The sequence below is a fragment of the Pseudoliparis swirei genome, chromosome 18 (genome assembly GCF_029220125.1).
Source record: "Pseudoliparis swirei isolate HS2019 ecotype Mariana Trench chromosome 18, NWPU_hadal_v1, whole genome shotgun sequence".
Taxonomy (NCBI): Eukaryota; Metazoa; Chordata; class Actinopteri; order Perciformes; family Liparidae; genus Pseudoliparis; species Pseudoliparis swirei.
This window is the reverse complement of record NC_079405.1, coordinates 23,960,131-23,986,778: the sequence shown is the minus strand read 5'-3', so window position 1 is coordinate 23,986,778 and position 26,648 is coordinate 23,960,131. Positions and strand designations below refer to the sequence as shown.

Sequence of the window (26,648 nt, the reverse complement as noted above, 5' to 3'; positions counted from 1 at the left end):
GGGCCAATCGGCTCCTGTGTTCCAACGAGACACGGAGATAAGCCCCGCCCCTCGACGCTCATGGCTTGAACACTGCGAATGGTCGAGCGAGTAAACTCACGCGTTTTGGGCGACGCGAAAAATAGTTTCGCTTTTGGTGTGAACGCACCTTAAGAAGGATTTTCCAATGTGGAAGTTTCACAAACTTGCATCCTTTCTAATGACCACCAGGGGGCGTCTCCTCTGGTATCGAAAAGAAGACTGATTGTATAGAAATCGATGAGAAAAGGACTCGACTTCGCTCTTGATTTATCAGTAATTTATCGTGAGCTTATGGTGTCAATCACCAAGTTTCAAGTCTTCTTCAATACAGCATTATGTTCCTTTGAGTAAATTATGGTCAACATTTAGATTAAAAAGACCATAAAGCAGGGTATGCTTCAGGGCGGGGCTACCTTGGGATCGACAGGTCGCTAGCATGGCTTTAATCCTTATTGCATTGCATGCTGGGAAGTCTGCTATACACATCAAATTAAGTTTCTAAACAAATGTCATCAGGATATGAGGAAGCACTCAGCAGCACAGTTAATCAAATCATAATGTCAAGTCACAACGCTTGGTGGCCTCATCATAGTTCTGAAAGGGCTCTGAACATGTCCATCTATATTAGCTTAATAATAAAAGATCTGCTGTTTGACGCCTCACAGTGGCACAAATCGGCATGAAATCGGTGATACGGACAGACACGTACTCATCAAACACACGTTCAAAGCTTCTTCAAGGCGGGCCGTTTCACGCAAAGGACCGGAGCCGTACAAAAGAATGGTTAATGCACATCTGAGGACAACTTGTCCTTGGTTTATCCTCCGGTGCTTTTAGCAGGGAAATAAAAGATGTAGAATAATTTGGAGGCAGATGAATCGCACTCCGGCGGACTGTTACTATCATCAAGCATTCTGTGAATGGAATATATTTACAGTTACGCCCCGCTTTGAGTTTTTTTCATGTGTGTCTCTTGTGTTGGAGCCCCAGTTTCCTTGGAAACGCATATGAAACCTCTCCCTCTGAATTATTCAGAAATATCTCTTAAGGGCCGGATAAAGAACACTGCAAAACGATCAGAGAAGGCAGAAGTCTTTTTGTTGTTGTCCGAGTATCATTTTAATTCAGCCCTCTGTTCTTTGCATTACTCGTGTGTGTGTGTGTGCTTTTAAAAGGGTTTATGTCGAGAGTGCTTGTGCGACAGATTATTTACAATACGCCGACTGTTTTTGTTTTGCTTTGTTTATTCCCTCCCGCTGCCATGGATTTTGTAGTTTTAGCTCATATCAACAGTAAGTTCGCTCTGCCGCACCGTCGCCGGCATTAGCGACATCCTCTGCGCTCGTGTGGTAATCACATATGGCGGCTTTGCTCGCCGCCATATGTGTTGGATCCAAATCTCATGCGTCATCAGTCATGGACTCCGTAGCGCCTGGCATCCACGGCATGTCTCCGTTTCACCTCCGCAGCCACGCGGCGCTGTCCATACCCATCGCGTTGCGTTTGTTCCATGTCACGACTCGACGGCCAAACTAGAACAAAATCTAACGAAACAAAAAAGGCTAACCGTCGACTGTGTGTGTGTGTGTGTATGTGGACATATCATCGTAAACGTCATAGCAGAGTGGTTCCCAACCTCGGGTTTTTTTGTTTTTTTGCCCTGAATGGAGGAATTGCTTTTGGCGCCCCCTTCCAAAGACGTTTTAGGGAATAAAATCACCATATCAAACAAACTGTTGAACGAGACCAACAGAAATTTAAATACGACTTCTTGCCGTCTACTCCCCTCTCATCCGCGAGCGGCTTTGGGCCGGATGAGCCAGCTAAGCTGCATTGTTTCGGCTGTGAAGCTGACGGGATCACAGCTCTCAGGTGGCGGCATGCGCCTTTTTAACGTTGGTTCGCAGTCCACTTGGCAAGAGGAAACGGCAAAATGTAAAGATTTCAGCTTTTGTTCGGCGTTTTATTGGACGGGGGTCGATCATGCTTACCGTGGTCGCCAAAAGGCCCATTCTGAGACAGGGAAGGCCCCTGAACCTGGGGGTCAAGACCACCCAAGGGGCCCAGAGAAGTGGTCACAAGATGGTTAAATGGCAACAACAACAACAAAAAGGAAATTGGTATGATTATTTCTGATGAAACCCTAGACTGTTAATACTTCAAGCTTCTTAAAAGTAAAGAATACTATTCATTTGAAGTTTTCACAAATGCATCATTATCATCAATGAGGTGTAATAACGTGTGTGTGTGTGTGTGGGGGGGGGGTCACAAGCCACCAAAGGTTGGGAAACACTGCCCCGTAGTATCGCACTAAACCCTTCCGGAGGGAGCTCTGCATGCGGCCCGTTTGCGTCTCTCACCTTCCCGCCGCTCGTTTTGTGATTGTCGCCCAGTTGAGCAGCTGCCCACCATCACGGCGCAGTCGCCCAGCTCCCTCATCGCCTTCCCGTTTGACGAAAGCTTCCCCATGACGTGCGAAGCCAAAGGGAACCCCGAGCCAAAGTGAGTGCCGAGCCCGTCTGCCCAGACACGCACAAACAATAACAACAACAACAACAACAACAGTTTGCCACCGACATGTCGCATTTGGGTTCAGATCGTTTGTAAAGGGAGCCGCCTCGGCTGAAGGGACTTGACGTTTCAATAACGGCTTTCTTCATGTAGATACCGGTGGACGAAGAATGGCCAGGAATTCGACCCCTCTCTAGACCCCCGGCTGATGAAAGAGGAGAATTCTGGGACCTTTGTGATACCCAATAATGGGAACCTCACAGAGTACCAGGGAACCTATCGCTGTTACGCCTCAAACAAGCTGGGGACCGCCATATCGAAGGAGATTGAGTTCATTGTGCCCCGTGAGTAACGTGTGTGTGTGTGTGTGTGGTGCTCTGTTACAGTGCTTTCAAAGTGATTCAGGGCCAGCAGTCGTGTGTAATGACTGCACTTGTGAGCTCCTCACGTATTGGACGGGGCAGAAAGTCCTCGAGTCTCTCCCCGAGCTCTCCACACACCGCAGCATCTCATCTAAAGCACAGCTTTGGATGAAAGAAATAAAACACAGAGTGCGATTTAGCCTCTCCATGTTCCCCAACACTAAACATACATTCTCAAAGAAAAGTACGTGTGGCTGGGCTTCAGCCAAAGTGAGAAAACAAAGTGAATGACTGAATGAAACAAAGCCTCCCTCTGAATTCCAGAATGATATTACTGCCATCAACTGGCGGAGAAGTGAACCACATCCTATGTTTGCTTAATTCATGCGTGTCTTTTTCTTTTCTTCTTCCTTGTTCCTTTCTTCTAGATGTTCCGAAGTTTCCGAAAGAAACACTTGAGCCCATCGTGGTGGAGGAAGGCCAGCCGTTTGTGTTACAGTGTAATCCACCTCGAGGAATACCTCCCCTCCAGATCTACTGGATGACTATCAGTAAGTCGTATTTATGATAAATCAATGTGCACTTTACTGAGATTATTTTTTGCAACAGTGCGCCCTTTCATTCTTATTCAGGACATGCTGTTTTTATATGTTTCTCTTCCTTCAACTTCTATTCTCATTTCGCACACGCATGAGAAGACTGCATGACATCCAGACAACGACAGACTAAAATGTGTCAGAGAGGTTCGACAAGTGGGCTTCTAAACCGGCCCTCCCCTCGACTTAAAGAGGGAAACAAACAACAACAACCATCAAAATAATAATAAGTTCACAAATGAGCAGGAATAACTCGCCAATCAGTTGTCAACACACACACACGCAGTTCCACACACACACAGAAACAAATAAATAAACACTACACTAGACATACTGATGAATTAAATGTGATTGCAATTAGCTTGAAACATTTTAGAAGGATAAAGAACCCGTTGATATTTCTTGATAATGAAGGATCCGTCGGTACGAAATAATGCCTCGTAGACACACACACACACACACACCAGTCATCTCCTCCACGCGGTCAGGTAGACCTGAGGGCTGGTGAGATCATGAATCGGGTACGAAAGAAGGAAAAACAGAAGAAGTCCGTTGCACTAATGTGTATATGTGTGTAATACGTGCTTCTTCTTTTTTAACCAGATAAAAATGCACTCTATTTTATGAATTTAACTATTCATATTACCATCTTGTATGTGGAATCCTAATCTAAAAAGCAACTAACAGTAACTATACGGACAGATAAATGCAGCAGTAGTAGTAGTAGTTGTAATATTGTACACCGTACAGTCCAGAGTTGCGTGTCCCGGCGGATGAGCGCTCCAGGGTGGAGCAGGATGTGAGCTCTGCCTCCTTCTGTGCTCAGACCTGCAGCACATCGAGCAGGACGAGAGGGTCTCCATGGGCCTCAACGGAGACCTGTACTTCTCTCACGCCGTGGACAAGGACAGCCGGAGGGACTACTGCTGCTTCGCCGCCTTCCCCAGGATACGCACCATCGTTCAGAAGACCGCCATGTCCGTCGTGGTGAAGACGAGTAGGTGTCCCTTCAGCGGTTTCTCCCCCCCCCCCCCTCCACCAGTTTGTTTTCAGAGCGCTCGATTCCATGTTGTGGTTTTCGATCGCGCCGATGCGTCTCCTTGATCCACGCTGTCCTCCTGTTCATTGTCTCTCTTTTTTTTTCCGTCGTCGTCCTTTTTTTATTATTTTAAAATGTTTTCCCATTTGTCATCCATCCTCCATTTCAGAAAACAGCGGCGCGAGTCCCGACACCGGTGAGTTTCACGTCTTCAAGAGTCAAACGCACTTTAGCCGTGCGTCATGTGTAAACGGCTGCGTGCACGAGGCACATCTGTGTATCTGTGTGTGCGTTTGTACAAATGAAGCTGTGGGCTTTTTGCATCCTCAGCGAATGCGATCCTCGAGAGAAGACCCTCTCTTCTGGTGCCCCCTGGTGGCAATTCAGAGACACGGCTGATCAAAGGAGAGGACCTGAAATGGGAATGTATTGCCGAAGGATTGTAAGGAACACGCCCCTCTTTTAATAACCGACACACTGCAGAATTTTTTTCGCCTCTTTCACCACACTTTTTTTTAATACGTCATTCCTCGCCATGTGTCATCAACATCTCGCTCGCCCTTTGTCCCCTTTTCTCTCTCTCTCTCTATCCCTCTCTTGTGTCCAGTCCAACTCCGCAGGTGGAGTGGGTGAAGCTGGGTCGTCAGCTCCCCGTCAAAGCCAAACTGGAGAATCACGGAAAGCTGCTGATTGTGCCGAGGGTGGACCAGGAGGACGACGGGAAGTACATGTGCAAGGCGAAGAACGCGCTGGGAGAAGTCCTCCACTACTTCACGCTGATGGTGGAAGGTAATGGACGAAGTTCTCGGATTCCTTTGCACTGAAGTTAAAGTAGGAATGTGACCGTGTAAGAATACGGCATGACGAGCAAAAGTGCTGCACTCGGATGCTCGCCGGAGTAAAAGTACAGCAGCATTATCGCCTAATTTAAGAAGTAAAAGTACTCCTTTGCTTCCTTTGTGACTTATAAATTATTAAACACAACATTTTAATGTTTTTAAAATACGGAAGCATCAAAGTGGAAGCAAGCACTGCACTCTTCCTGAAAGTGGAGCTCATTGTGTGTTTTCCAGTAAGAGAAAGGCCCCATCGGAAGGGTCCCGCGATGAGGCCAGGACAGAAGAAACATTTTAAATTCAACCGTTTGCATTCATGTTTTGGACTTTCCTCTCTTCTTTGCTTCGTGAAACTTTGAATGGGAGAAGTTTAGCGGGGGAGGGGCGCCGTTGGTAGAGCCGAGGACTGAAATCCAAGGCTGACACTTTCACATCAGCCGGTGGGTTCATCTTGAACAACGTGCTTAAGTACAAGCACCTCAGAGCTGTACATCTGGGCAGCGTCTGACCTTCGGACTTTAATACGGAGGCGTATGTGCAAATGCTCGAGGATCCCGATGAGACAGTCGGCAGCTGAAGGGCCTCTCGTGTCTGTCGGGGGGGCCACCGGACCCCCTCGACCGCAGCATGGGCGGCAGGGCCCCCTCGTACGCGTGTCGGTGATTGCGAGCGCCTAAGTGTCTCCCCGGCGGCGGCACTCATCGGTCTGATCGTTGTGTTCCCAGAGCCTCCGGAGTGGGTGGCAGAGCCCGAGAGTCAGCTCCGTATGATCGGCTCCGACGTGCTCATCAAGTGCTCCGCCGACGGGACCCCCCGGCCCACGATGACGTGGCGGGTGAACGGCGAACCTCTGCAGGGTCAGTCCGTCCCTTCACTACTTCAAACATTCCTGCGGATGACTTTGATTTTAATATTGTTTTGTTGCTTAAATATTTTATGATTATGTTAACACTCTTAATTGTTAACCCTCCCGTTACCTTCACATTTACTCACATATTTTACCCTCGGGGTCAATTTTACCCCAGCAATTAAAACCTCCAGAAAATTATTAGAATTAATATTGTTTCCCAAGTTTAAGTGTGAGGTACTTTATGTTTGTTTGTTGACGACCTAAATAGCCCTTTAAATATATTAAAAAGTTGATATTTCTTATATGTTTGACACAGTGAAAAACAGCCTGGGGTCAAATTGACCCCAAAGAACACCGACGTTAAACATTGAATGGGGTCAAATTGATCCGAAAGGTAACAGGAGGGTTAAGAGTGTTTAAAGTCCAACCACAACTTTTAGAGTCCAGACTTAACTGTTCATGCTGGGTGATTAATCTTTGTTGTTGTTTTTTACTTGTGCCCTCTCCTGGGGCGAGGAGACGGGACCCTGTCTTATTCACAGAATTTGGGGGTGTGACCTTTTTTTTTTTTTTTTTACCTCGTCATCATCATTCATATCTAGACTATGTATACTAATTTGTTTCTCCCAAAAGCATTATGTTCTTCACGGATACAGCCTCTACTTTTTCAATAAATGAATCCTGTTGAATATTTTTATGTTTTTGCGCTCCTGTTATTTAGTTGGTGTATTTATTCTCCTACAGGGGCCCCTGCAGCCAACAGGAAGGTGCTTGACGACACCATCGTGCTGCACAACGCCAAAGCGTCCGACAGCGCCGTCTATCAGTGCGAGGCCTCCAACAAGCACGGCACCCTCCTGTCGAACGCCAACATCATGATCATGAGTAAGTGCCGCGCCGCTGACGCCAGAGCCAGTCGCCGCTTTTCCGTTTCGCCCTCAAAAAAAAGAAAAGAAGAAGGCAGAGCGCCGCTGACTGATGTTGGCAGGTGCCCATAAAGCAGCGAGGAGCCCAGAGAGAGGAAGGCTGTCTACGAAGGAGGGGGGGGGGGGGGGAGGGCTCGCGGTTCTCCCCGCGGAGCAACAAGCCTCGGCTGCCTGCCATTTATATGCTAACAAGTTTTCCAATTCCATCCTGATTACAGGGCCATAAGACAAACATGTGCTGCTTTACAAGTGCAGATAAACAGGACAGAAAGAGTGCGGCGGAGTTTGTGCCGCGGTGACACAGGAGTTAATAAAGCGGCACATCCTCTGAATGCTGAGTCCCGGCGGCTGCCTTTGTAAACAATCAGGAGAGACGGACCATTTTAATAGGAGGCTTTGGCTACAACTGATAAGCAAACAAGCCCCAGCTTACTTATTATTCCATTGTTTTCGCCTTTTGATTTCAAAACAATGTTTGCGGTTGCACATTGCTGACAACCTGACAGCTGAGGTTTTTTTTCTTCTTTCTTTCGCCGACAATTAAACAGCCCCGTCGCCTCATTTAACCCCCGATTATCTGCCCGCTTTCGGTTTCTTTCGTTCTTTCTTTTACTGAAAGCAGAACCGTAATTGAGGACCGTCCTTCCGTGGTGGAATATCCACATGAGGGCCGATCCTCCCGCTTTCCCCCCCCCGACAACCTCAGATGGATGATTTGAGATTCTGTCTTTACAGATTTGGCCCCCATGATTCTCACCGAGGAGGGGAAGGACTACTACGCGGTGCAGGGGAAGGGAGCGATGATGCACTGCTCGGTCTTCAGCTCTCCGCCTTCCACCATCACCTGGTGAGTGTGCAGCCGCACGCCAGCAGAGAGCAGTAGATCTCAACCGCTGGAAGCACACGGCCCGCTGTGTAGACACACACACACACACACAGTTTCTCCATCGGTGACCCGCTGCTTCGAAGTAACCTTGTCACTGTTAGACTATCACAGTGTGCGTGTGCGTGTGTGTGTGTGTGTGTCCAGTCAGGCGGCCCGCTGCCGTGTCCACATTTCATTTGGAATCCAAGCGGCGCCGCGATTCAACTCCCTTCATTTCTAAATGTCCGAACCAGGAGCAAAGTCGACTCCCCCGAATCCGTGGAGGGGCCGAGGTTCGCCGTGCACGACAACGGCTCGCTGGAGATCGACGGCGCCGAGAAGGACGACGCGGGTCAGTTCACGTGCGTGGCCAAAAACACCGAGGGCTCGTCCGCCGTCGACGCCACGCTCTACGTGAAAGGTAAGAAGCGCTTCTTCTTTTTGTCATTCCCGTGGCTCGCGGTGCTCGACATGCGCCTAATGCGGTCGACCGCCGGCGCAAGATCCCACCAGAGTGGTGGCGGCGCAGGAGGACCAGCAGATCCTCAAAGGTGCCGCGGCCCAGCTCTCGTGCCTCGTGGACTACGACAAGTCCTTCAGCGACGACTTTGAGCTCCGGTGGGAAAAAGACGACGTGGCGATAGGCCTCAACCACACGGAGAATCCCAGGTAGGGGCGCTGCATTTATTTGTGTTTCAGACTGAATCTCAGCTGCCGCTTGCTCCCCACTTTCATCAAATCAATACGGCGCCCTCCATGCTTTTCTGTCCACAGACACATTGTGCAGGACGGTTTCCTGCAGATCCTCAACGTGAGCCACGGGGACCAGGGCGTGTACACGTGCGTGGCGATAACCCCGGTGGACCGCGACGCGGCCTCGACGCTGCTCATGGTGCTGGGTGAGCCAACCAATAACAAACAATGCCCATGCTCTGGGGGGGGGGCAATAGGATCAGGGACCCCTGGTGCTACATTTATGTATGAGGCATCATACATAAAGGGATCAATATGTCAGGGCAGCGCGAGCAGAGCGCACACACGCGGCTTTATCAGCTCACTGTCGTGTCTCGACAATCGGCCCCGCCCCCCTTTTCTTTTCTTTTTTGTTTCCCCCCCCCGAAGAGATATATTAAACGTGTTAGAGTTCAAAAGAAATATGCAGCGATGCAGCTCGTTCCACATCCTCTGGCTCTCGGGGTTGATTTGATTGAACATTTGTTCCTGTTGGCCTTCTTTCTGCAGAGATTGATGTGTTTGTGAACTTTAACAAAACAAACAAAAAAACATGTTGTTGTTGTGATGGTTTTTCAGATGTCCCCGATGCACCCGAGTACTTGGTACTGTCGGAGCACAAGAGCAAAAGTGTGAAACTGAAATGGATCCCTGGGGACGACCACAACAGCTCCACCACAGGTAAGAAAAAAAATACAAATAAAAAGTGAGCAGCTGCGTGTGCAGGTGTCGGAACATACACGGAACGTATGACGCTTTTGGGCGTCATCCTGCACGGCGATGGATTTCTCCGATGCATCATGTACAATACGAGTCAGTTATCGATTCATCCGAGCATGCATTCTGATTCGCCTCCCTCAGGGACACACAAGCCCAGAGCAGGGTTTGAGGAATTCTTTATTTATTTATTTTCTGCACAGCTGGCGGTTAGATAAGCAATCCTTTTTTCGGCGAGAGGGGCCGCCGCTCTTGATCGTCTTTCTGCCCGTCGACAGAGTTCATCGTCGAGTACGAGGAGAGCCAGTGGGAGCCGGGGAACTGGAGGGAGCTGCTCCGCGTGCCGGGCGACCGCAACCAGGCTGTGCCCAAACTCCACGGCCACGTGGACTACCGCTTCCGCGTGTCCGCCGTCAACGCCGTGGGGAGGGGTCGCCCCAGCGAGCACACGGAGAGATACAAACCCCCGGCGGCAGGTGAGAGGCTCCACCCCCCCTATTTTTTTTTTTTTAATGGTTTATTTAATAAGGGACAGTGGACATTGATAAAAACATTGCAGTAAATGTGCCAGAGTTAGCCAAGAGGCTATTTTTCATCTGTTAGTTGTACTTCTTGATAAGGGCCACTTGAGCTGCCAGACCCCCCGTGCGCCGTGGACCCTGAAAAGACTCAAGAAGCGCCACACAATTGATTCCGCTCCCGCTGAAAGACACGCCGGCTTGTGTGCTCAATTTCGCCGGAGATTTCCTCCACTAACAAAAGCGTCCAAATCTATACTCCGTCTTTTCTGCAGCCCCTGACAAGAACCCAGAAAATATAAGAATCGAAGGTCATTTTCCACATGAAATGAATATCAACTGGGAGGTAAGAAGCCGAGTTTGGTCTTTTGTTATCCTCTTACCGCACATTCCGTCACGTCGGCTACCTTTTGTACGGCGGGTCGTTCCCATCGGCGACACTTTTGGCAACAAAAAGAACGGAGATGAAGTTTCAACAATGCTTCCGAGGCAATTACCAATAGAAATATAATTTATTAGAAACGGCCCACTTTTGGTATTTTAATTCTGCGGTTCGGATCTTTAGAAAAGCCATTTTTCTGGCATCCCAGTGAAAGCTGCTCCATTTCTTTGATTAGAAAAGAGAAAGCTGTGCAATTGTCTTCTTCGACTCCCTTCTTCTTTTCACACGTGTCATAATATATTCCACTTTTATTGTCAAAAGATAAATCTCTCCCCTTCACTTATTATCTGGCGGCCCCGTCATCGCCGCAGAGTCCCGCGAAAACCTGGATTCACGAGCTCTCCCGCTGTTAATGATTGGCTTTTGGCGGATAATGGTATCTCGTTCTATTCCTCACGGTCCCGACTTCTGTGAGCAGATAAATTTTTCATCTGCGACGTCTTAGCGAGCCCCGTATCAAAAGAAAAGCCATGCCGCTGCTAGACCTGGTCAGCTGTTCCGTTATTAGATTGCGGGATAAAACACTGCCAGTGTTCCAGCCCGAGTTCACCGGGTTGTCGTTGTAATCCCACGGAGGCGGTGACATTGTGCGGAAGAAAAAAAGCAAATGTGAATGTCTCTATGAGACCCTTCACACACACCTATTTCTTTTTTCCCCCCACATTTCTGCTTTTCTTTCCCTCCCCATTCTTCAGCCCTTGCTGCCCATTGAGCGCAATGGGCCCGGTTTGGAGTACAAGGTGAGCTACAGGAGGCAGGACGTGGAGGACGACGCCTGGAAGGAGGAGGTGGTGGAGAGACACTCGTTCGTGGTGAAGAACACGCCGACCTTTGTGCCGTACGAGATTAAGATCCAAGCCAGGAACAACGAGGGCTGGGGCCCCAAGCCGATGATAGTGAGGGGCTACTCTGGGGAGGACTGTGAGTCAGGGGTCTTTGTTGACCTTTTCAGATTTTGTCAAGAACCCCCGCCGAGAGGCCAGTGAGAAAAACAACATTCTGCTCCGATTTAACTTTTTTCTTCTTCTCCGATTATCATTTCAGAACAGGTGAAAAGGGCTTTTAAAGTTGTACGACATACACTTGAGAAATTATCCTGACAACAAAAAAGCAGCGAGAAAAAACTCCTGCCAAAACTCAGCACAAATGAAAAACATCCAATTATCCTGCGAGAAAACTTCAATCTTCTTCACCTGAAAGAACTCAAAGCTTTTCTCCCCAGACGAGAAAAACAAAGATAAAAACACAATTTAGATCAGACTTTTAGAAACTAGATCACCTGAATTATTTTTCTCACTGGCCACAAATATTGTCTGAAAGAAGTTCGCTAAAAGGAACCCGGGAAACCGTTTCTCAAGCGAAGCAGAACGTGCAGAATCTTACTCTGTCTCCTTACTTTAACCCCCCCCCCCCCCCCGCTCAAAGGTTACATTGGTTGAGTCGTGTCCACCGTTGTCGTTCCCTAATAGGTGAATGTAGATACTCGGTAGACATTTTTAAAACTAGTTCATCATAGTTGGCCATCATGACTCGACTAAACGTCCAGATTCTAACGTTTTGCGTTTGCCTTCCGCAGTCCCCTCCGCTGCGCCCGACAACGTCGCCGTGAAGGTGGTGAACAGCTCCGTGGTCAACGTCAACTGGACGCGCGTTCACGAGGACAAGTTACACGGACGCCTGGGCGGCTACAGGGTGACGCCTCGCAAAACACGCCGTTGCTTTCTCGCCCCCCCCCCGTCTCTCCTCTACTTCATGTTTTTTCTTGTGCGTCCGCTCCAGGTGAACTGGTGGCGCCTGCGCAGTCTGACGAACTCGAAGAGAATCCGCGGGGACGGGCACACGCTGGCGTTCCCCGGGGACCGCGGCCACGGCACGGTGCCGGGGCTGATGCCCTTCTCCGAGTACAGCCTCGTCGTCATGACCTTCAACGGGCGGGGCGACGGCCCCGGCAGCCACCCCCTCGAGTTCAAAACCCCGCAGGGAGGTAGGATTGTGGAATGACGGCACGGGGGTGGATTGATCCACAACTACTGAGGGGGGGGAGTCTAATAATAGCCAAGGAAAGTTGGTTGCAGGATGTTTGACTGCTCACTGTGTGTGCGTCGCCTTCTTTCCCCCCGCAGCCCCTGAGAGAAATCCGGTTTTCAGGGTCACGGATGTCCAGAGGCACACCGTCTCTCTGCTGTGGGCCCCGCCATCGGAGCCCAATGGGATTCTCACCGGGTACCTCCTCGAGTATCAGCTCAGTACGTATTCCCTTCGCCTCATGCTTAAGTGACTCGGATAGAATGGCCGTGCCCCCTCGGAATGTATTGCCCCCCCCCCCCCCAACTTGTGTTTAACAATGTTCACATCCCGGTGCTCCTCTTCAGCTCGTATCCTGTGAAGGAAAAGAGAAACATGAACGTTTAAATTGTCAACGCTGTGACGGCGTGGACTTTAATAGCCTCGTTATTTATAATCTCTGTCGTATCGGCTGCAGAGACGAGTATTTACAGTACAGCAGTGTGTTGGTGGAGGAGGAGATTGTCTAACCCATGATCCTCAGCAACGGGAGGAAAATCAGTGCGGCGCTCTAATAGAGCCTCAGCGTGATGAGAGAGTGTGTGTGTGTGTGTGTGTGTGTAGGAGGCGCGTCAGAGCGACGTCTGTTGGTCACGATCACGGCTCAGCCAGTGTGACTGTTATCACCTTTGAATTCAATATCTGCATTGGCTATTCAAAAACAATATTGCTGATTTTCTAGTGCCACTTCATGTGGAGGGATACATCCAGTCGATGTGGGCAATAGCAATCACAACAACTGTTCACCGAGCTCATGCGGAGAGTTGAGTTTTCTTTTCTTAATCGCGGAGGACATTCTGGCTGAACGTACTGCATCTCACAGCGTCCAGTGGGCGGCTCTGTCGCGGCGCTTCAGAGATCCGCCCTGAAGCCCCAGAGCAGAATACGGACCCGTCAACGGAAAAAAAACGCCGGCGGACCGGCTCCCTGGAAGCCATCGGGCGCACCGCTCGACAAACACGAGCGCGTCACAGGGGTGAAGACGAGGGGCGCACACTCCCCGTCCGCTCCGTCGCTTGGTTTGCTGCGTTATTGTTTTGTGGCAGTTTGTTTCAGTTTGACTTTGAAATCGCCGCTACGAGGAAATGTGTGAGACCGAGAGAAAGTGGCAATAAGAGCGCGAGTCGTATGAATGATACAGATGGGACGTTATCACACTGTTGATTAAATACTTTTTAAAAGCACCTTTTATACATGTATGGAAAAAAAGTGAGTTGTGGGTAAAACTAAGTTCATCCAGTGTAACGGAAAAAAGAAATGACGTTGAAATTACAATGTTTCCTGAAACTACAGCTGAAGAATTCTTTGGAGGACTATCTGCAGTCGTATTTATGCGAGATTTATTAACGTTTACAACGGAGCAACTCATCGAGGGGTTTTGAAGTGAAGTTTGCATCGCACTGATGCGTATGAGTGGGGAGTTCTATTTTCCCATTTGAGCTAAACTCGTGGGGGTCGTTCTTTGTTTCCGCCAACGATATTTGGGCTGAGGAATATTTGGAACTTTACATGACATGCTACAGCTTTAAGTGTCTTGCTCAAGGACACATCGACTTGGGCGGGGATTGAACCTCCAACCCCCTGATTGAAAGAGGGACCTGCTACCCACTGACCCACAGTCGCCATAGCGGAACTGTCTACAGCCTGTCTACACCCAAGTCTGCAGCCTGCACCCTTCAGTCGATGCTCGTGGATTCTTCTCTTGGACTGCACCATCTTTAACAAAAATAGACTTCGAAAAAAAGAATTCGCCCAAGAAACGACAAAGTAGAAATCCCTGATTCATGATAACAGTGAAGAAGAGAAAACAGGCAGCCCGATACATTCTCGTCATTGTTTCTGTGGCACCTCTTTCACAGCAAAGGTCGCCCGAACACCTGCTGCGTCTGTTTTTTGCCACAAAGAACATAAATGCCACCTCACAGCCTACTGCGGCGCTTCGGGGAGTGAAAAACGAGACCCCATCGTAACGCTGACAAAGACGGCCCGGATACGTTCTCGTTGCCAGCGTGCAGGCCGCCGCCTTTTTGTTTGTTGAATGCAAAAAAAGAATTATCACTTTTTTTTAAACGGGGTATTAAGCCAAACAAGCCGATCGCAAGTTATATTTTTGCCAGAGCCCCCCCCCAAAAAAGAAAAAGAAGACGAGGCAGAAGTAGAGCTTGTGTTGTTTGATGTCTCGGGATCGTCAGTTGGAAGTGCTCTGAAACTTTGTGCTTAACATAATGGAAGTTAAACATCCCCAGTGTTTGGCAAAGTGCAGGAGTTACTCGCACAAATACATATTTACAACCTTCTTGGTTGGTTATGTACTGGTAAAAAACATCCGTACCTCGATCGACATCCTTGCTGCAACCATGACGTTGCCCATTGATCTCAGAGAGATGTTTGAGAACTAATAATCCTTACATCCACATCACTGATGAAGGTGAACCATAGAACAGCTACAAGAGTTTGCAGAGGTCCGATAACGACATGCTTACCTGTGATTTGAGTAAAAGACACCTTTTGCCATATTACGATATCCAAGACCATATCTATATCAATATAACGATGGAATTGCACCCAGCCCGTGTACCACTGGGCGTTGTCTCGACGACTCCTTCACCTTTCCCCTCGATATTTACAATCTAGGGCAGGGGTCAGGAACCTTTTTGACTGGGAGAGCCGTAAAAGCCAAATATATTTCATTGAGAGCCATATAGTATTTTTAACGTCTAATAAATTAAATATGTCTTGCTTTTAATGCGACTTCTGGTGCTGCATGATGCTACGGCGGGGGGGTGCAGGTGACTTTTTCTTTGCTCCGCCCCGATGTGCGCCGCGAGACGGAGAGCCGAGAAGTGTTAACGCGACACGTAGAGACAGAAATGACATGCTGTTGTGTAGATACGATCAATAACAGACGGCTGTTTAGTTTAATAAAAGAACAAAGACGTGCTCTTTAAGAAAAGGGACCTTAAATTACTTCTGCTGTAATCTGGCGCGGTAGAGAAAATTACAGGGTGGCGGGCGGAGATTTTTTTTTTTTTCAACATCAATTTTCTGGGAGCCATCTGCCGTCACCGGAAGAGCCATCGGTTCCCAACCCCTGATCTAGGGTATGTGCCACGGTCGATAGGCGCTGCCTTTATTATGCCGTCAGGACAACGCATAATAATGAGTACTTACGCCGTCATTAGCTCGTCGAAAGAGAAAGGCATTAACCTTTCGTAACTCAGCGAATTACGTTTTAGGATCGTCCGTCTGTTCGTGAACATGAACTTTCACCGGTTCGTTTAAGTCCAAGGGTCACCGTGACGTCACTACTCAGATTTAGCGTTTTAATGTCGGGGTTCTAACCAATTCACACAAACGTCAAACGGGATAAAGTGGAGGAAGACATTTTGGACGGACGTGGACGTATACTGCGACCTGATTGGTCGAGGGAGGCTTCCAGCTTAATTCTAGATATTTGACACGTTTCTTTCATTCCTCCATCTAGTCAACGACACGGAGGACGTGGGGCCGCTGCAGCCGGTGGACATCAGCAACCCCAACACCACCAAGTGGACCCTGCGCGACCTGGAGCCCCTGAGCCAATACAAGCTCTACCTGCGCTCCTGCACCGTCGTGGGCTGCGGGCCCGCCGTCAGCGAGGAGTGCACCACCACCCTCGAAACAAGTGAATAGGAGGAGGGTCCCCGCAAAGCAATTGATTGAGTGTGTGTGTGTGTGGGGGTGAGAACACATTCAGGCCCCAGAGAAGGCGGGGACGGAGCCATTTCGCCATTTCAAAAACGGTATTGAACTGGCGGGATCTGATCCACTCCCCGGCAGCAGAGCTTTTAAGTAATTTTTGTGGATAAACAATTTCACACGGGCGGCAGCGGAGCTTTTCATTTGTCACTGTCACAAGAGAGCAAAAGCTTATTGATTGGACGGAGAGAGCGCGCGCGACAATCAGCAAAGACACAACACTGCTTTGAGCGGGAGGGGAAACTGCAGGTTCCCGATACCGAGTTGTGTAATCACGACGAGAGAGTAAGTAATCCTAATGAGCCGGCGTGCAGCATGTAATCTTTTCATTTTCAATTAAATATCATTTGTCGAGGAACGCGCGAGAACTCAAGTCAAGTTCCTGTGAGATCGCCGGGCGGCGGCTGCGATGGCCGACCGGACGGGAAATGAAACAATTGTCGAAATAATTGTTCCGGGTATTTTATTAAAAGCACAACAAAAAAAGTATTCCGAATTCTGAATTACTTTGTGTTTACTGCAAGAATCCTCACAATCATAGAAAGGAACTTAATTGGCTATTAGAGGTTGTTTCTTTGCATGCTGACCAGACAGCAACACATATCTATTTATTTTATATATTGTTTTTTTGTTGAGCTGTTGCACATTGCCATCTCTACGCGCGTTTGTGTCGGCGTCCTTTCTATGAAACGTCACTGAAACCTGCTTCGCTCTGAGCGTTACCTTCGAGTGTGTGTGTGTGTGTGTGTGTGTGTGTGTCTCAGGGCCTCAGCTTGTAGCTCCGTGTTCACATGGAAACTGACACGTCGTACACATACAATAGTGAAACACCTCCTTTTGTGAATTTTCAAAAAGAGAAAATAAAATGGATTGCTGTATGCTGGCACGACTGTTGTTTACAGTCGTGGTTATCGTTACGGTAGCATGCTTTTTCAGTTGCATAAATGTGGACAGGTGTGCATGCTGCAGGCCTGAATTTAAAAAAGCTCCAAACACTCAGCTCCTCCGCCGATCATTGACCTTGTCTGCCCTTGGCCCTGGCCATCAGCAGAGAGCACCCCGATGCCTCCTTTCATTAGAAAATTGTCAACTTCTCCGATAAAGTTTGTTGCTTCTCTCTCTCTCTAATAGCAATGGTAATGAGCAACCTAATTATAAAATTCATATTAATCTGGGCTCATTAGGGACTGCAAAACGAATATTGACTTTAATCCTGACAACAGCAGACTCGTGCGTCGAGCTCACGCTGAGGAAATAAATGATGCTTTAAGAGCCCAGGAAGAGCAGCACACATTAATTCCTCTCCCCATCAATGATGTCAAAAAAGAAAATGTACATTATTAGACAAAATACTTTTTTCTTCTTCCAGAGTCTCTAGATTGTTCCTCAATAGACGGCCGGTTACTAACGGTCGACTGTAGCTGAAGAGTAGAGCGTAGCGCCCCGAGCTCTGTCCCCAGTGATAACCACACGGTCAGCTTCCCACTCACCTCCGAGGTCCCCAGAGCCCAAACCCACTCGCTGCAGCACATTCTGACACAACAAGCATCCGTCCACCAGGATCAAAGAAAACTGTGGAATGAATGTTGAGAAAAATGGGAAACATAATGCGAGTCTGTTTGGTCAGAGCATTTTGCAGTTGCTCGGTGACATGTTGGCGCTATATTTTAAGGACTAATTAGATTACAATTTCAGATGTTATAGATTCTATAGATTTATATCTATATATATAGATCTAAATATAGATATATATGAGAGAGAGAGAATTTCAGATTATTTAATTTTCTTTATATATATATTATATATATATACAGTATATGAATATATATATATAACGTTATGTAAAATTCTAATCCATTTAGCCTTAAAATATAATGCAAAATATTCTGACAAAATAAATAAATATTTCGTCTGCGTTTCCAGTGAAAATGAGGGTTGACGTGTCGAGAAACAGCTCCACTTTATTGTTTGTAAAAAAGACGAGGTCAGTAAGAAAGACTGAGAAACAGGTGAAGTAAATGTGTGTGTTGTTACAATACACATTTCCTCCACAAGAGGCCACTACCCCATGTTCTAAATGGGAGCTTTTATGTTTCTAATTCCTTCATGCATTCCTAATTAAGAGAAAACTATTGAGATCAGACTCAGAAGATGAGTGGCCTGATATTTGTTCACTTGGTTTCCTCACTTGCCTCACAGGGCTTTGTGAATGTATTTATTTCTGATGACCGCTCCTACTTATCTCAATGTCCTGTAACTATCCCCCTCCGTCGCATGCTGATGAAAACGGCAGCTTCTAATTTCTCGACCGTGCCACGGGGAGAAACCTAAGATAGTGGATCTATACTCGCCGGCCCGACAGTGAAGCTGCAGATTGCAGTCACTTGAAGCGAATGTGTCTCAACACGTCGGGGGTATTGACCAAAACGGTCGCCTGACATTTCCATGGAATCTTCAACTGGCTAAACGGGGACAGGAAGTCGTCCGAGCGGAGAGAAAGAAGAAGAAATAATGGAGGGCGAACGTCCTCCTTGGGCCGTGCCGGGGAGGCACACGCTCAAACTGGGCGGGGGGGGACATTTAGAGGTACTGAGATAAGTTCGTACGGTCATGGAAAACCTGGAAGACTCATGGAATATTTTTAATGTTATATTCCAGGCATTTAAAAAAAATAAAACCCCAAAAGTTTTGGGAAAATGGACATTTCTTATATTCATATGTTAAAATACGCGGTATATACCGTGTGCTTTGGAATTCTCATTGTTAGTTTAAATACTACATTTTCTCACTTTTCCATGTATATACTGAGATATCACAAAATGTTTGGTGATGGTTTAGAGCAGGGGCGTCACACTCATTTTCACCGAGGGCCCCACCTCTCACGACGGGATTTAGGGTGGACCCAAATGCACGACTCAGGAGACAGATAATGCTGAAAAAGATCCTTTACTGAAAGTATTGTCAGGAACAGAACAGACCGAATAAACAAACACACAGTGGAACGCTCAAGGTCTTGGTCTGAGAAACACAAGACAATCTGGCAGAGGACAAGTGGAAGTGAGGGAGCTAAATAGTGAGGGACTAATGAGGGGATGGGCTGCAGGTGAGAAGGGCGTGAGGACCAGGTGAAGGGAATGAGGGACTAACGAGGTGATCAGAGGCAGGTGAGGGGAGTTGGATTGACGAGATGGGAAGCAGGATCTGGAATGACATGATAGTTAGAGACAGGATGAAAACAACTAATACAAAAAGGAAGGCGTGGAGCTAAACTGTTACACCAGCAGCATCATGCCTGCCCTCAAAGGGCCGGTTGTAACTGTAACACTTTATAAACTGCTCAAACATTGTTAAATAACTCTCTTTGCATTTGATTATTGTTTATTTTAGTGTAAAAATATTGTACATGAGAACATTTCTCCAATATTATAACATAAATCCATTTAATTTGAAACCTTCAAAATAGAAGCACAGAGTATTTGTCTCAAATTTCTTCAGGAAAAGGTGATCAAATGTCTTTCAAGCCGTCAGGGGCCATAAAATGACGTGGCGGGCCGGATTTGGCCCGCGGGCCTTGTGTTTGACACCTGTGGTTTCGAGTCATGGAAGTCCACTGGTCAACATGTGTATGAACCCTGGTGGGAGCCGATGAAATCTCCCGTATCCGAATGTTTTCTAGCTTCCCCTCCTCAAAAATGTCTGAATAAAAAAGCCATCCGACTCCGAAGGGGGGCGTCTTCCGGGACACCCCCCCCACCCCCCCACTGCTGGGCGAGCAGCTGCTTTCTCTGACGGGGATATTTTTCGTCATCGGGCCGTTCCAATGATTGGAATTACCATAGCTCGCAGACTAATCCATCAACATTAGTCAAAGGGCATCGTCGTCTGCGGTGTTCGGGACGCGGCGGCGCAGGTGTCCTCGCGCGGAGAGTTATCACCTGGGCAAATAACGCACCTGAGCTGGAGATGCCGCCCGGGGGATTTGCATGCGAGCCGCGGGGCCAAATGAAGTGGATCGTGCTTTTTTTGTTGACTGGCCCCGGCGGCTGCCGTCAGACACGTCCCCGACACTAACGACGCACATCATTCACGGCGTTATTAGATTGTTTTGTCTTCGCAGCCGGGGTAACCGAAAAGGGAGGCGGGGGGGGGATCAGACTCCCTCTGCCTTTTTTAAGCTTAAAGCTGCGTCTGCCTTCAAAGCAAATGACAGAAACATAGAATTATTAAAGCCGGCTCCTGATTGGATCTTCAAAGGAGAAGAGTATGACCAGGGCTGTGGTCCCCAGTGAGGAGTCGTGGGGCTTCTGTTGCTGATGGGAATATAATTACACATGGCGGGCTTCAAAGGTGGATTCAGATTTCTTCGTTTTTTTGTTTAAATATTTGTTTAAAAAATCCAGAGATGAAACCATTAGATTGATCAGTCGACAAAAAAACACTTTGATCACAGATTCATGAGGAAGTGAACTTGTTCTTTTCTCTCTTCTCACATATTTCACTTCTGAATAACAATATATTTTGTTTTTTGGGACAGACGTTTGCAGGCCTGCAGAACAGCTGTTGGGCATTTTTCACTATTTTCAATAACTTAATGCTTCTTCAATTAATTAATCTTAATTGATCACTTTTCCCCATTAATAGATAATGTAATGAAAATGATCAAAACATCGTTACATTTGATTTGCTTTTTAAAAAACAATGGGGGGAAGATGATGAACATATTTCACCACCAGACATATGAAATAAATTTTGATGCCTCCTTACAATAGCTCTCTCTCTCTCTCATAGAAGAAGAGCGACGTCCTCCTCGTGTCAACCCCTCCTCGATGTCCTTTACTAACCACTCTTTTGCCACCTCGCTCCCTTTCTCTCTCACCTTTTCTCACTTCACCTCCAGCCCTGTTGACCTTTAGCTCAGCTGTTAGCGACAGCTTTGCAAATATCAGCCGGACACCCGGAGGCCAGCACACAGAGTTTCATATCGCACACATGAACAGCCGTAAGCTCACGCTCCTTCATCCGTCGCCTCCGTTGGATTCGATAGCCGTGTGCCGGCGTCCCGAGTCCTGACCCGTCCTGACCCGTCGCCCTCCGCACAGGTGAGGGCGTCTGGGAGAGATATGAGGCTGTAAAAACACCTCTGTGACCTTCCACGTCATCGACCCGGGGACAGAGGACATCGTGCGCCTTATTCCCAACAGCTGGCTTGATCATTTTAGCATATTTAAAGACGTTATCACGACCGGGTTAACAGGTGAGGAGGAAGAGGGAGGGGTTGAGTCAAAATGACCCAAAAAAGAAGAAAAGATAAAGAATGAAAAAAAAAAAACGACCTTGAGCGGTGACCGGAGCCTCGGCGTGCGGTCCTCGGATTTAATTTCGCCGAGAGGAATAACATTTGTACGGCGTCCATTTTACCTGATTAATTAGACAGGCGTGATGAGCTGGTTTAATATTATTATTGGACCGCTCCCAAAACGAGCGACGAAGCCCCCCCCCCCCCCCCCCCGGTCGACGTGAACGCTCAATCAAGTGTCCCGATTGGAAAGGCCACGGCGTGTCAAAGTCACCGGCTTCTGTCCTCCGCAGGTCTGGCGAGCGTCCACCGAGGAGTGTCCACCCAGGGCTGGTTCATCGGCCTGATGTGCGCCATCGCTCTCCTCACTCTCATTGTGCTGATCGCCTGCTTTGTCAACAGAAATAAAGGGGGGAAGTATTCCGGTAGGTGCACACACACACACACACAAACACACACACGCGCACACACACACACGCACACACCACCTTGCTTGAATAGTAATTGCTGCTTGGAGCATCATTATATTTCTATTCAGCTGTTTGTTGCCACCAGCGAGATTATCAATCACACTGGCCGCCGATACAGGAAGCAGATATATATATATATATATTATATAGTATTTCTTTCTTCCAGCCACACTTTTTTTTTTTCATGCAAATTCACACAGAAAGTAAGGTGTGTGTACAGATAGGGAAATATGCATGTCTACTGTACGTGACACATTTGAATTTGGCTTTATTAAGACGCGCAGCTCTTTATTTGTGTTTTTATTCCCCCCCCCCCACCCCCAGCAGCAATATAAACAAAGTGCAGCCCACAGCGAGACAAAATGCAAATGCTGCACATGATGACATGAGCTCCGCGGTATCTCGATGTTATTCATCCTGTTGGGTACATGAGTCGTCATCGGCTTTATTATTCACGGCTAATGGCCATCAGGTTGTCGTCCGGGCAGCGATCGCTCCACTCGGCGGCGTAAACAAATGTAAAAAAACAATAGGGAAAAAATGAGCGAGACGCAGCCCCGTCCTTTGTTTTTCTCATTAATTTCTCATTATCAGCCGCAGCTTTTCCTTCATTCCCATTCCCTTACTTTTTTTGTTCTCCCGTTACAGATGTATACTTTTTAATGCATACTGTAGGAATTTATAGAAAGAAAAAAACCAACATAGTTTGCTCAATTTTGATCTCAAATTCGATTTCGGAATGACAGAAATGAGACGGGAAGGCTGTTCTTGAATGGATTTTTTTTTTTTTTTTTTTAAATGTCGCAATCTGTTTCCATGGTGCTCTTTCATTCAGTGAATCAGTTTCAGGGAATCGAGGGACCGAGAACGAAGCTCCACCGGCAGCCGTCTCTCTCTGATATCTTCTTCTTTTCATTTTCTCGAGCAGTGAAAGAAAAAGAGGACCTTCACCCAGACGTGGAGTCCCAGGGCATGAATGACGACACATTTTGTGAATACAGGTAAGCAGAGACTCTCTCTCTCTCCCCCCCTCCATCATCGCCCCCCTTTCCCTGGAGCACTATTACACCACTTCACTGCAATTCACGCGCAACAGTGTAAGAAATGCTCCTTTTTTGCTGTCCTCTTCTCTCTCCGATATTCTCTCTCTCCTCTCTGGGAAAAAGACAACCCGGTTCACACGTCCGTCACGTCGGCTGCAGGAGGTTTTGATTGTGTGTCGAGTCCCTCCTCAAGTTCTTCTGACGACGAGCTGGTTTCAGACCAGCGACGCGTTGTGGTCGCGGTTCCTTTAGTCCAACAATGTGGAATATGTGCTTATTGGCTTTGGGTGAGAACAATCCATACGGCAAGCTCATGTCTGTACCTGGCTTGGGCATGGTGGCACACTCGCTTGCCACTTCCTGCCTGAAGGCTTTTTAGCTTGCGGGTGTTTTTTTTTCCTATTTAGTGTGATTACTTAAACTAGACAATGGATTTTTTCAAACTTACCTTTTTTTGTCGTCCTGAATACTTTAACATAGAACCCAAATATCACCGGGTGGACCAGTTGACCTTCAGCCGCGCTGTTAGCCGCGCCAGCACCTCGCTAAAGAGGCGCTCTCCGTCACCACCGACACCCGGTTAACAGCCTCTGAACACTTTGGATATCTCTCTTTTCCAAATGCTTTTCAGCGGCTATTGGAAATCCACACGAAGCCTTCTTTAATATCCACCACAGCAATTATTTATAAAAAGGGAAATGTGTCCCTTTTGGGGGAAAACCCCAAACTGTCAATTAAGTTACCATGTGACAAGCAATATAGCATTCTAGAAGCTTTCTATATATATATTATTTTGTTGTGAACAGGAAACTTCCCCGAGGACGTAAAAGCACTGAATCCGTCAGCCTGTCGAGCGGCGGCCGACCCGTTCGTCGGCCGCTCGTCGCTCCAGCCGTCCCGCTTTCCGTTCCAAGTTTGGCGAGCCTGAATCTGGGAGGAACGCGAGAGAGAATTGACATCCGCATAAAATACACGCAGGGGCAGCAAATACCGACGTTTGAATGAGTGCTAATATTTGGCTAAATGTCCACTCGCAAACAACGAGGATTTAACGAGGCTAGATTACGTGACCTTTATGTCAAAGACTTTAACGTAGGGTGCTACTCATGAACGGCATCGCGTAGAAGTGTTTGGTGGTCGTCAAACGCTTAATATAAAAATGCTTAACATTGTCACAACATGTGGGTCCATGCGATTACGTCACATGCCAACGCCAATGTCAAGGCTCATCGTAGAGGCAGTGGTGTGTGTGTGTGTGTGTCCCCCCCCACTCTGTCCTCCCCAATAAACCATAAGAGTGAAGCCATGGGTGAAACGAGGCGATTCTAAATCTCTCTCTCGCTCTCTCCTCGCAGCGACAACGACGAGAAGCCGCTGAAGGGCAGCCAGCGCTCGCTGAGCCGACAGATCAAAGCCGGCGGCAGCGAGGACAGCCTGGTGGACTACGGCGACGAGGACGCCCAGTTCAACGAGGACGGCTCCTTCATCGGCGAGTACGCGGGCCGGAAGGAGAGGAAGAGGGCGTCCGCCGAGATCAAGGCCTCCGTTCAGACGCCGGCGTGAGGAGCGCGCGGCCGCCGACCCACCCACCCACCCATCGTCTCCCGGGCAACGGCGAACAAATGAAAGTAAAAAAAACGGACGCGATCCACACCGAGCACACGCGCTCGGTGTCGACTAACGCGTCACCGCCGACCGCCACCCTCGCCGTGTACCGCTCTTGTTTCTGCCGAGTCGCAACCGGACGACCGTTTACTAAATGCCGTGTATATATAGTGTGTATATTGTATGTGCGAAGTGTCTTTTTAATAATTATTATTACACACACAAAAAGGTGGAGAGGGCTTGGATTCTCTGTTCTCGCCCCTTTTCTTTTCTTCTTCCGTCTCCATTCCGTCAGCCGCGGTGCTGTTTGTACAGACGCTAGGAACATTTCACTCTCCGCTGCACATCATTATACGCAGCTTCGCCTCTCCGATAAGTGGGAATATCAAGTTGCTTTTTTTTTTTTTTTTCTCCCCAATCGCAGCTGGCTATTACTGCCCTTTTTTTATATTTGAAATGGATTCATTAAATATGATGGAATATGTATATTGAAATGGAAGCGTATTAACTTATTTCTATCCGGTGGTTTTTGTACTTGACGACAAAATAACTGGGAAATTTACATATCGCAAACAGCGAGTCGTCAATCTCCCTGTGATGCGAGAAGAAAAGTGAAGAGTAGCTACGATGTCTCTTGCGTCGCATCGAGATGCATTCAGGGCCCCAGTCTGGGTTTACGATGAACAGCGCCGCACACTGCCACACCGGACACGAAGGTATTCAGAGAATCTAAACCAATTATACGCTATTATTTATCTGATTATTGAAAGATTGTTGTGTAATCCAATCGATCACTTTTATATCCGAATTTGTATTATAGAGCACCACTGCAGTTGAATCCGGTTTACAGTCGCTCTGGAAACACAGTTGCGTCCAAGAAGTCGCCTCACACTGTAAGAGTTGGGAGGAATAGAGGGAACGGGCATATTCGCTTCTTCTACATATGAAGTTACGGCTAGCAGCCGGTTAGCTTATCTGAGCATAAAGACCGGAAGCGGCCAAAATACGGCTAGAAATTGATAAGCATGAGAATGTTTCCTACAGCGTCAAACTATTCTTCTAAAGCAGTTCTCCGGGGGATTTAGTATTATGCTCCAATAATGTTGTAGTTTTTTTCTAAATGAGTGGAAGCGACCCCTAGTTTGGGAAGTCGAGCTCCAAAAATACAAACTCCGACATTTCCCATGATTCATCTCGTCGTTCCAATCCACGCAACCCCAGTTTTGTAATAGTCTCAAAGTCTAAATTGGGATAACCCCGGTGACATCACTGTGACATCATCGTCAGTCTTCTTGAGCCACGGAACAATTAACCAAGTGTATTTTGCCCACTGAACATTTCTCCATATGATCGATACTCAGATGTGCTCCTGTGAACCGGTGGACTGCCCCTTTAAGAAGAAACGAGCACAGCGCCTGTCATGGGACTTTTTGTTGTTTGTTTGTTGGAAGCAATCAGATTCCTGTAATCTGGTTAACGCTGAGATGAAATAGACTGTAGTCGGCGTTATGTCAGTCTTAACAAGCCTTACTCTCTTACTTTGAATATTCTGTCATTTCAAACACACAATCACTCTGTCGCGCTGCATTAACATTAGCACCATGAAGAAGAAAAAAAGTGCAATGTTTTGTAAATAATTCAGCCATTGCATGTTAAGAATGTTGATTGGTGGTTGTATGTTTTTTTTCTTTTCTTTTTCTCGATGTCATTAAAATTGCTTTTACTTTCTTACATCCTGGTCATGGTCCGACTTCCTGATTGGCCACAGCCATTACTGATGGATGACTGTTAATGTCCTTGATGCCTCGCCCAGTCTGTTTGTATACGCCTCCACAGATGAATACATCGGGGAATACATCTCTGCCTCCACCTCCAGTCAGAGGGAATGAGGACGTTCCACATTTATTTATATATATAAAATAGTATATAATATAGTATGTATTATATTTATATTTAATATATACTATATATATAATATTGTATATATAAAGAATATATATATATAGTACATTGTATA

General features: G+C 47.4%; 1 protein-coding gene across 3 annotated transcripts in view; it reads left to right on the top strand.

Moving 5' to 3' along the window:
• chl1b (cell adhesion molecule L1-like b) overlaps positions 1-26,362 on the top strand; it is a 66,558-nt gene extending 40,196 nt beyond the window's left edge. For all 3 annotated transcript variants that reach the window (XM_056437609.1, XM_056437608.1, XM_056437607.1), the window contains 24 exons: positions 2,415-2,523; positions 2,686-2,876; positions 3,323-3,445; positions 4,317-4,487; positions 4,699-4,725; positions 4,860-4,971; positions 5,137-5,318; positions 6,091-6,222; positions 6,960-7,100; positions 7,877-7,988; positions 8,261-8,427; positions 8,510-8,675; positions 8,781-8,905; positions 9,318-9,419; positions 9,734-9,931; positions 10,249-10,319; positions 11,111-11,336; positions 11,992-12,107; positions 12,195-12,399; positions 12,539-12,661; positions 15,964-16,143; positions 21,807-21,938; positions 22,912-22,984; positions 24,382-26,362. In XM_056437609.1, the coding sequence (XP_056293584.1) occupies positions 2,415-2,523; positions 2,686-2,876; positions 3,323-3,445; positions 4,317-4,487; positions 4,699-4,725; positions 4,860-4,971; positions 5,137-5,318; positions 6,091-6,222; positions 6,960-7,100; positions 7,877-7,988; positions 8,261-8,427; positions 8,510-8,675; positions 8,781-8,905; positions 9,318-9,419; positions 9,734-9,931; positions 10,249-10,319; positions 11,111-11,336; positions 11,992-12,107; positions 12,195-12,399; positions 12,539-12,661; positions 15,964-16,143; positions 21,807-21,938; positions 22,912-22,984; positions 24,382-24,589 (3,392 nt within the window). In that variant the 3' untranslated portion in view covers positions 24,590-26,362. The remainder of the gene's footprint in view (positions 1-2,414; positions 2,524-2,685; positions 2,877-3,322; positions 3,446-4,316; positions 4,488-4,698; positions 4,726-4,859; positions 4,972-5,136; positions 5,319-6,090; positions 6,223-6,959; positions 7,101-7,876; positions 7,989-8,260; positions 8,428-8,509; positions 8,676-8,780; positions 8,906-9,317; positions 9,420-9,733; positions 9,932-10,248; positions 10,320-11,110; positions 11,337-11,991; positions 12,108-12,194; positions 12,400-12,538; positions 12,662-15,963; positions 16,144-21,806; positions 21,939-22,911; positions 22,985-24,381) is intronic.
• Positions 26,363-26,648: the final 286 nt, after the last annotated feature.